The following is a 10,805-nucleotide window of genomic DNA, read 5'->3' as shown; positions in this document are numbered from 1 at the left end:
AGTCTATATTTTTGACTCGTTAATTTTTTTTTTCATAAATTGAATAATTTATATTCTTTTTAAAAAATTCAAATCATGGCATATGCGGAAAAAATCTATTTTTTATTATTATATGGATGATATGATGATTTATTTGTTTCACAATAATAGAATCATATAAAGATGAGAGGTGAAATATAATGATTAATAACAAATTAATAATGTAAGTTAGATATCAAATCTTATATATTCATTTTGATTGGTCATTTAAAAATAATAATAATAATGTATTTTTCGTTTTTATAATTAAATTAAATTAATTAAATTGTATAAATTGACTTGTTTATCTTTAATGAGATGAATTAATTTACTCTTTGAAATTTTATATCTAATGGTATTTTTAAGTAAATTTTTACAAAAGAGAATGTTAGTTAAGGGTATCTTATAAAGTGTACTCCTCAGCCAATAGTATAGGATAAGATTGAACATCAGGTGCCAAAGTGTCTGGTTATTTTGAACATCAGGTGCCAAAATAAGTCATTTGATAACTTGGATTAGATCGTAAAGTAGTATTTAGCATATTTTTGAAATGACTTATTTTGTATGATTTATGACGAGGCAATTAATGTTGAAGATGTTGCTTTTGGCATTGTTTATGTTCTTTTAGGTTTAGTTTTAAATTTTAACAGTATTGTTCTGGAAACAACTTTTTTTAAAAAATTATTTCCTATTTTATTTACATAATTCAGATACCCTCATTCTTTCGCTAGATTGACCTATCTTCACTAATTTAGGTATAACTCTTGAATGCACCGTTAGATTTCCTTCAAAAAACTTGGAAAATCAAGCTAACATCTTCATCTAGCTTGTGACAAAAATTCAGAAAGATCTAAAGGTGTGAAGTATTCCATCTGAGACCAAACGTATGACACTTCTAAACGAAACTGCATCTCCAAAAGTGTGTTTATAACCCAAAACAGCTTGTTTTCCTCCAAAGCATCCTAAAACCTGTAAAGACTCGATAAAAGACTAAAATACTCTAAAAACACACTTTGAATCTATAAAACATATGATGTAGGAAAGAAAACAAAAGACTCAAAATCGATAAAAACACAACATATCAACTTCCCTCATCGATAAACAATAAACTAAATGAAAATTCCTACTTGGTAGGTTGAGACTATGGTTCTTACGTTTCTTTTTAAATTATGTTAAATTGGTCTTGGAACTTATGCTGTATATACTTAATTTTGTGATAAGTCAATCCGAAACTCAAAGCAAAACCACGAACATAAGAGTAGTAGGGATTCCAATTATGAGAACAAAAATTCAAACATAGAGTACTAGGAAATTCAAATCTGAAATAAAAAATGCGAAAATAATCATGAAATGAGAAAGAAGTTCAAAATCCATATAGTGGTAACTAGAAACGTTCAATGAGAGCAGTTGCAACATAATCCTGAAAAAGATAAAGAAAACAATTATCAAAACAAAATATAAAAGTAAGGAATCTATACTTAAGTTTTAAACTAGTAGTCAGATCACGATCACAAACCTTATATTGCTACATCACATGTTACTCGATTATGGCCTTCTTTACCACAACGACCGCACTTATGCTTTTTTGATAATTGTGACTGTTGTGATGCTTTTATCTTGTCTTCAGCTGATTCATATCTTCGTTTTCTTCGTCTACCAGGTTGTCTTCGTGTTTCAGGTGGTAAAACTTTTGCAGATTCAACAACCTTTGGGACGCGCCATTCATCTTCAGAAACACCTATTGGATTAATAGTTTCTGTGGATGTCGGATTCACACACTCAAGTATTTTATTAAGTGGGAAAGATTATTCTTGAGGGACAAAAATGAATGTGTAAAAGCTTGTGAATTGTTACAAAAATTGCTATAATATTTCTTTCTTGAGAGGAAGATCCTTTTACATGGCCATTGACCTTTATATTTATACATAGAGAATTGACATTAAAATGAATAATTAAGTACAATTATTCCCTCTTAAATGTGTCCGTTTTGATTCTTTGACTTTAATGCTCAACGTTTGAATTTGAGTTGACTCTGATCTTCATGGGCCTCGCCTTTCTGGCCCAAGCGTCCCCAAACCGACTTGCCCGCTTCTTTCACACCGAACTCGTGTCTCAGTGCAGCCACTTCGAATTCTCGAGGTGGTGACAACCACCTCGACCGTTCCTTCGGCTCATGGGTCCAATGGGCTTTATCCCTTATGGGCCATTATCTTGACTACGTGGCAATCTTTGGTTGGTCTCGGACTTCTGGTGCGGGATCCGACACCAACAATTAGCCCCCCAAGTTCTTCGAAGTGCTATTCCAATTCGGAGGACTTTAAATGCTCAAGTGGCCAAAGATTGCGCTCGAGAATCTTTCTGATTTCCCGCCGAAAATCTCATCACTCCTTTAATTTCGGCACTAGCCATTTTTAACCCAGTGACATATGTCATCATTATGACCGTATATTGATTAATTACTATTAAAACGGGAAAAAACCTTCCCACTTCCCACACAACTTCTGAGGCGGTTTCATCATTAGCTTGAGGTAACTTCTTTTCACCATTACTCTCTTCTTTTTCTTTTGTACTTTAATCGGAACCTCTCTCTTTGTTCACAAAAACCCCTCTTCGCCGGATCTTGAATTTTTTCCTTCTTCCCAATGACTTCCGATTCTGATAGACCCGAGTCTCCGTCTTTCGATGAGAGGCGTTCTAGCAATGATGAGTGCACCTGCTCTGATGATATTGCCGGTCCGCACTATAGGTCCACTTGTACTCTTCAATCCCTCGAGCGGTTGAGAGAGCTTTGCCGGATTCCGCCGGAAATCATGGCGGAAGCACAAATAGCTTCCCCCACAGAATCCCCAGAGAACCATCGCGATGGTTACTTCTGTGTGTACGAGATTTATTTCAAGGGTTGCGGGCTGACCTTTCCTCTTCCCGAAGCCCTAGTTCTATACCTAGCGGCTCTTGAAATCGCTCTTCCTCAATTAACCCCCAATCTCCTCCGTACTATTCTTGGAATTATAACAATCGCGGCGGAGGCCGGTTACGTTGTCGGAGTTACTGAACTAAATGAGCTTCTAAGCGTGAGAAGTTCATCGAAGAAAACGGGGTATTTCTCAGCATATCCTAATGCCAACAGGAACATCATTTCACATCTTCCGAACAAGGATGAAAATTGGCATCATCCTTGGTTTCTGATTAAGAAAACTCCCGCTTCGATTGGAAATCTTGCAGATTTTCTCCCTTCGAAGTGGTCTGCGAAACCCGGTAGTGATTAGGTCGCCCGTATCTTTCCCGGTTGTTTCTTTATCTTTATTGACTAACAACGTTGTTTCATTTCGCAGCTTTCGTCGCCTCCACTCTCCCATCTGAAGAGTTCATCGAATTCTTCAAAATAATTCTTGAAGGGGAAACCCTTTGGAATTCTTTCACTATTGAACGATTCCTAGAAGCTAACCACAGACTCAGGATGAGTCCACCTGGTCATCTTCACCAGATTCCGCCTCCTCCCTCAACTCAGGGAATGTCATCTCGGGCCCTTGCGGCCAAGCGTAAGTTGCTTTCCAAGCCGATGGCTGAGGCTTGCGAGGAGAAGAAAAAGTTTCTCGCGACTTCTATAGACAAGAAGGACTACAGTAGGACCTTGCTGGTTGATGATGGCAGCACCGAGGGAGCTCGATCCGTCGCTTCCTTCAGATTAACTCCTCGTCGCGATCGTCGCGACTCACGTTCTCCTCGGAGGGATCAATCTCCTCGCCGTGACTCACCTCGTCCTCCCCGAGATGATTTTAGTAACGAACCAATTAAGAACTTGGTTCGCTGGAAGAGAGACAAGTCCTCTCGCAGTGATTCTTCCCCGCGGAGGGAAAAGTCAAGGGCCCGGACTGACCGCTCACCTCGATCATCCCCTCCTCCTGAACCAATGGGTCCTCCACGACCGGTTGATATGTCTTCCTCTTCCCAGCCTGATAGTGGAAAGACTGCCCGGAGTGCGTCTCCGAAAAAGGGGGATTCTGAGTCTCGAGATGCTTCCTCGAGGTTAAAACCTGCTCTTGTCCCTCAAGTCAAATCGCTTTCAGGTTCGTTGATTCATACAGTCTTCAACGTTTTTTTTTTATTTCCATTAAGATTTCGATTTTTACAACTCTTCTTTCTTCGCAGCTATGGAGAAAGAGGGCAGCGTCTTCCGATGCTTCAAGACCCGATCGGGTTCGATCTTGCCAGACTTCGACAAATGGCGCCCTGCGATTCGTGAACGCTATTTGCTTCACGCGCATCACTCATCTCGGGTTAGTTCCGTTTTTTTTTTTTTTTTTTTTTTTTTTTTTTTTTTTTTTTTTTTTTTTTTTGCTACGCCACTCTGCAAACTGACTCGCCATCCCGGGTTCATGTATAATGCCAGGCTCATAGCGAATTTAACGATATGATCGAACATTACGAAGGGTTGGTCATTGGACGGGAGAAGGAGATTGACATGTGGAAAAAGAAACTCTCTGCCCTTGAGGCTGAACTCAGTTCTTCTGCCGGCTCCAAGCACGATCTGGAGGACAAGGTCGACAGTTTAACATCCGAGCTTGCGCAGATAAAGGGGGAGCTGCAGGGTCAGTACGACCAGAACTTCAAGCTCCAGGAAGAGTTTTCTGGTGTCCAGGGTAGGCTTCAAGAGTCCGAATCAAACGCTGATTCCCTGAACAACCAACTCATCGAGCTTAACGCGAAGTACAAGGCGATTGCCAAATTGCGTGACTCCGAGTTGGCGAGGTCGGCATCAAAAGCCAGAAAAGAGGTTAAGGGACGCGGGATGGAGTTGATCCAAGGGGCCATCCGATTCATGCAGACTGAGAAGGCTAGGTCTGATTTGGAATCAGACATCAAGGAGCACGAGAGCAACCTGATCCTGCTGGATCAAATCCATGACACAGATTTCTCCGAGGAGCAAGAGAGAACCGAACTGTCGGCTAATCTTTCTGAAAAGCGGAGTCGCTTGGCAGCTCTTCCTACTTCGACCTTCAACCCTCAGGACTTCGAGGAATTCTTCACTGAATCGCCTCCTATAAGTGAATCAGGTCTAGACTGGGCAGGTAATGCTTGGCTCCTGATATTTATTACCTTTTCTTACCTTGTACCTTTGATTGACTGGAATTATTATTCCTAGGCTCAAGTGAGACGGAAGATGTTGTCCCGCCCGTAGTTCCTATGGTACCGGAGGTCACTCCGGAGGTTGGTTGTACCGTGGAGAGTGGATCAGGAGTTTCATCTGACCAAGCGGCTGCCAAGGAGGCGAATGAAGCTTCGACTGTTGAGCCGGATTCCGAGGTGGCTGCTGCTCCGTAGTGGCTGTGTCCACCTTAAATTGGGAATTGTCCCTTTAATTTTAAGACTTAATTTCGAACTTGTCTTTGCCTAAGGAGGCTTTATTATTTTCTTTTGAACAAGATATTTGCCTGAGGAGGCTTTTAAACCTTTCTAGGTTGTGACCCAAGGGGGTTTGGTTAAATTTATACGCGGGTTTGCAAAGTCTGCTTTTAACCTTTTGTGGCCTTGTGGTTATGCTTTTGAGATTTTTAGGTTGATCAGACCTTTCTCTTTAGGATGCGAGAACTGAGCTCGGCTTAAAGCGAGTTCCCCACTTCGGGTTTAGTCAACTCGATAAACTTACTGGGCTTGGGCCTTAGAAACTTTTGTAATTAATGCGACAGTTGCGCTTTCCCTTCTTATAAGTAAGAAAAACGGCTCGTCTTTTAATGCAATAACTGCCTTTTCTCGATTTTTCAAAAATGGTTTAATCCATTCGGACACGCTACCATTAATGGCTCTATGGTTCCAAGACAAACCCTAAATCATTATAAATAAAGGCTTACCTACCTCCAAGCTTTATTTAAACATGATTTTAGAATCTTACTTGAGAAATATTTCGAGAATGGAAAACGAAACAGTAGCCCCCATCGATCCCGGCAGCCCACTCTTCTTGTCCGGCGACGGCTTTGAACCGGCCGGCGTTCTCTTCCCTCACGCCGTATTTCACTTTCCTTCAAAGGAGAAGAAAGAGGCTTGCGACTTTGTCGACAAGGTAAATATTTAAAGTTTTTGACTTAAAAACTTTTTGTTTTATCTTATTCATTCATCTTTACGCTAGGTTGTCGACAAGCACCGTTGCTTGTGTGAAGAGAGGCAACGGCTGGGCCTTAAAAGGCAAACACTCGAGACTCGTATTGCTCGGGTGGAGAGGAAGATACGGGCCTTGGAGAGTGATCCCTTTCAATGGGAGTGGCGGAACTTTGACTCCGTCGCTGAGATCCCGAAGATGCTTCGGATGTATCTCCGCGCTAAAGGAGTCCCGGGTCCCGTGAACACCCCTGTCTGCGCCGTTCCATCTGACAGTGAAGAGGAAGACGATTTGGAGGAGGAGGCCAGCAACTGTCGGAAACGCGTTCGGGATCGTTCCGAAGTGGATGCCAAGAACAAGGCGTCCACTTCGAAGACTAAACCGGCGATGAAGGAGCCTGTTCCTGAGCCTCTTCCATAAATGTTTTTTAACTTCTTCACTCTTTTTTTTTTTTAAAACTCGTAATGGGCTTCGGCCCCTTTTTATTTATGGAAATATTCGCAACTTTCCTTTCTTTTCGAATATCTCGGAGATGCGTCTTTTAATACAGGATCTGCTCGAGGGCATAAATCTCTCCGCGAATCACTCCATTCTTTGGATAGAATCCGCAGCTTGCTAAGGATATGGGGTTCCTATAAATTATAGTTTCAATTTCCCTTTACTCCTCACCACTCTTTTTATTTTAGCAGGTATGGAGTTCAATCTTCGCTGTTCAGAATCTATGCCCGACTTCTCCAGAATCGGAATGATAAACGAAGATGTTCCAAATGAGCCAAGCAGGCAGCCTCCTCCACTTCGCGGCTTCTTGAGATCTCAGATCCGAGCCCCATGTGCTTTGATCAGGGATCTCCCAATCAGAGACCAAGGAATAGCGACGGCGTTCATAGAGGCACTCGAGCTTCAACACCGGAAGCTTATGTCGGAAAAGAGGAGACTTCGGAAGAGGATTAACCGGATGCAACGCAGGCTTACTACAGTGTCAAGAGATCTTCACATCCTTGAGTCTCACCCCGGAGAGTGGATTGAGCTTGGAATTTCAGATTTTGCTCGAATTCCGGACTGCATGATGCCAATCCTCGATCTTGCTGGTCAAGGAGTTGAAGTGTTCTGCTCGTCAACAAGATTTTCATAGTCCGAAGTGTACGATGAGGGACATTCCGTCTTTTGAATAAACGCTCTATTTCCAATTTCTTGTATGTTCGCTTAGCCGAACCTTCTATTTGCTTCACTTGTTCGCATAGTCGAAACTTTTTCCTTTAATAAAGAAATAAAACAAATTTTTATTAATAGCTGAACTCGTTTTCGAGCTGCCTACGTACCCATCTCGGGATCAAGCCACACCGTAGTTCATGTACATAAACAATGCATGTAGCTTTAAACATAAAATTTCTTTAGGTTGATCACATTCCAAGGTCGCTTGACTGGATTGTCTTCTAAATCTTTCAACCTGTAAACACCGTTTCGAACCACCTCGGTAATAATGTAAGGTCCTTCCCAATTAATACCGAGTTTTCCGGCACCTTCTTCTTTTTTGTTGTCAAAGACGCGCCTTAATACGTAATCTCCCACGAAGAACGGCCTACTTTTAACCTTTGAATTATAATACCGGGCTGCTGCCTGTTGGTAATTCTGGATCCGAATTAGAGCTTGATCACGCCTTTCATTTATGGTATCTAGTGAATCGTTAAGCATTGCTGAATTTTCTTCCTCATTTAACGGTGCTTCTGTTCGACGAAGTCCGGGCACATTGAGTTCAGCTGGTACTACCGCCTCCATGCCATAAACCAAAGAGAATGGAGTTTCTCCTGTAGGTCGCCTAGGGTTTGTACGATAGGCCCACAGGACGGGTTGGAGTTCTTCATACCATCCTCCCTTTAGATGACTTAAGCGTTTCTTGAGATTGCTTAATATTGTCTTGTTCGCGGCTTCAGCTTGTCCGTTTCCTTGCGGATATCGTGGAGTAGAATAACTAACTTTGATTCCCCAGTCCGCACAAAAGGCATCAAACTCGTGTGAAATGAATTGTGGTCCATTATCAGTGACTATTTCGTACGGAACTCCATGTCGACATATAATGTTTTTCCAAATAAAGGTCTTCACCGCCGAATCCTTGATACCAACATACGCCTCAGCTTCAATCCATTTCGAAAAGTAGTCCGTAAGGACTAAAAGGTACTGTACACCTCGAGTTGATTTGTGCAATGGTCCAATGATGTCCATTGACCACCTCATAAACGGGTATGGGGCGGAAATGGAGGAGAATAATTCCGACGGTTGATGGATCAATGGTGCATGGAGCTGGCAGCGCTTGCATCTTTGGGCGAACTTAACACAATCTGTGATCATAGTGGGCCAAAAATACCCCATTCTTTTAACTTTAAAAGCCATAGCTCTTCCTGATGAATGACTCCCACATAATCCTTCGTGCACCTCGCTCATGACGATTTCGACTTCGGGCCCAAAAATGCATAATAGGTAAGGGTCACTGACACCTCGTCTATACAACGCATCCTTTGACAGACAAAATTTCGCGCTAACGACTTTCATTTTCCTGGCCTGCCATTTATTCTTTGGGAGCTCACCTGTCATGATGTAGTGCTTTATTGGCTCCCTCCAGTCAGCCCCCCAGTCTTTAGCCGGAATTTGGTCAACTTTGTGAAATATCCGTGGCTCTGGTTCGGGATGTTCGTTTGGTTCAAGAATATTCTCCTCGATTAATGGCTCGGTTTCTAACATCGTTTCTGGAATCACTTCTTCAGCTAAGACAACGGGTTCCTTGTTAGATGTATTTGATCCCTTTGACTTCCTTCGTTTGTTTGAAGACGGTTCGATATCTGGTTTGCCGCGGTCGCGTGCCGCTGCTCAAGATCTTGTAATGACGAGGGTCTCTTTGCTGTCTTGAATGCTTCGCTCCGAAATGCATTCCACTGGAATAACTCTCTTTAACTCGGGATCTGATGTTGACGCCAATGCGGCAAGTGCATCCGCAGTTGTATTCTCTCCCCGAGGTATGCGGATTAATTCGAATTTCGAAAATTTTTTAGATAAATCCTTCACCACTTCGAGGTACGCTTCCATTCTTGAATCTCTGGCTTCATAGTCTCCATTAAATTGGTTAACTACTAATTGCGAATCGCAATAAGCCAATATTTCCTTAGCTCCAAGTCCTTGTGCTAGTCGAAGTCCGGCAATAAGGGCTTCGTATTCTGCCTCGTTGTTGGAAGCATTGAATAACAATCGGAATGATTGTTTTAGAATTTCTGATGTTGGAGATTCCAACTTGATTCCCACTCCAGATCCTTGTTTTGTTGAAGACCCGTCTACGTGTAATTTCCAAATTTGGTTCTCCGGTTGCTTTATCGTTCCAGGTATTGGTAGTTCGGTCAGGAAGTCTGCTAAGACCTGAGCCTTCATACTGATTCGGCTTTTGAACTCTATGTCGTACTCGCTTAATTCCACCGCCCATTTCGCCAAACGTCCGGACTGACTTGGACTATGAAGTATTGTTCGGAGTGGTTGGTTAGTCAATACTTCAACCGGATGGGACTGAAAATATGGACGCAGCTTCCGAGTCGAAGTTACCACCGCGAGTGCAAGCTTTTCCATCATTGTGTACCTGGTTTCCGGATCCGTCATTGACTTGCTCACGTAGTAAATTGGCTTCTGCTCTCCACGGTCTTCCCGAACCAAGACTCCACTAACCGCGTGGTTTGAAACTGATACGTACAAATAAAGTTTTTCGTCCACTTCCGGTTTGGACAGTATAGGCGGAGTGGTTAAGTATGCCTTAAGCTGCCCAAAAGCTTCTTCACACTTCTCATCCCAAAAGAATCCTTTGTTCCCTTTTAGAATTTGGTAGAAAGGCAACGACTTATCTGTTGACCTCGAGATAAAACGATTCAAAGCCGCAATCCGCCCAGTCAATCGTTGTACTTCTTTGAAGTTTCTTGGAGATGGCATGTTTAGAAAGGCGTTAATTTGATTTGGATTGGCTTCAATCCCTCTTTCTGTCACGATATAGCCAAGAAATTCTCCGGATGGGACTCCAAATGTGCACTTCGCCGGGTTCAGCTTCATTTGATATTTATTGAGAATATCGAAACATTCCTCCAAATGTTTAACATGATCTTCTTTCTTCAACGATTTAACCAACATATCATCTATGTAGACTTCCATAGTCTTCCCGAGGTGATTGTGAAACATTTTGTTCACCAACCGTTGGTAAGTTGCTCCTGCATTTTTCAAACCAAAAGGCATTACCTTGTAACAGTAGATACCTCTATCTGTGATAAATGACGTCTTTTATTGATCTTCGGGGTTCATCATTATCTGATTATAACCCGAGAAGGCGTCCATGAACGTTAACAGCTCATTTCCAGCGGTGGACTCCACAAGTCGATCTATATGCGGGAGCGGGAAACTATCTTTGGGACATGCTTTATTCAAGTCTGTAAAATCGATGCAAACCCTATCTTTCCCATTCTTTTTCTTGACAACGACAGTGTTTGCTATCCATTCCGGGTATTGCACTTCTCTTATGGATCCTATCTTCAAAAGTTTATCTACTTCATCATTTACTATTTTGGCTCGCTCCACTCCGAGTTTTCTTCTTTTTTGTTTCACCGGTTTGAAGCTTGGATCTACGTTTAGTTCATGACAAATTACACTCGGATTTATGCCAGGCATGTCCGCT

At 42.1% G+C, this 10,805-nt stretch overlaps 1 protein-coding gene and 1 long non-coding RNA gene across 2 annotated transcripts; one reads left to right on the top strand and one right to left on the bottom strand.

The window, feature by feature from the left end:
* Positions 1-1,232: 1,232 nt before the first annotated feature.
* Positions 1,233-1,744, bottom strand: LOC110230347. The gene is made up of 2 exons (XR_002333450.1): positions 1,535-1,744; positions 1,233-1,438 (listed from the first exon to the last, which is right to left on the bottom strand). It is a non-coding gene; the product is annotated as an uncharacterized LOC110230347 (long non-coding RNA).
* A 916-nt stretch (positions 1,745-2,660) lies between these two features.
* LOC110229962 (meiosis-specific protein ASY2-like) lies at positions 2,661-5,340 on the top strand. Its single transcript, XM_021031268.1, has 5 exons — positions 2,661-3,273; positions 3,351-4,085; positions 4,135-4,295; positions 4,409-5,087; positions 5,162-5,340. The coding sequence occupies exons 1-5, from the start codon at positions 2,661-2,663 to the stop codon at positions 5,338-5,340; spliced, it is 2,367 nt and encodes a 788-aa protein (XP_020886927.1).
* Positions 5,341-10,805: the final 5,465 nt, after the last annotated feature.

The sequence above is a fragment of the Arabidopsis lyrata genome, assembly GCF_000004255.2.
Source record: "Arabidopsis lyrata subsp. lyrata unplaced genomic scaffold ARALYscaffold_3, whole genome shotgun sequence".
Lineage (NCBI taxonomy): Eukaryota > Viridiplantae > Streptophyta > Magnoliopsida > Brassicales > Brassicaceae > Arabidopsis > Arabidopsis lyrata.
Note: the sequence above shows the minus strand (reverse complement) of the source record. Positions and strands in the feature narration are given on the sequence as shown.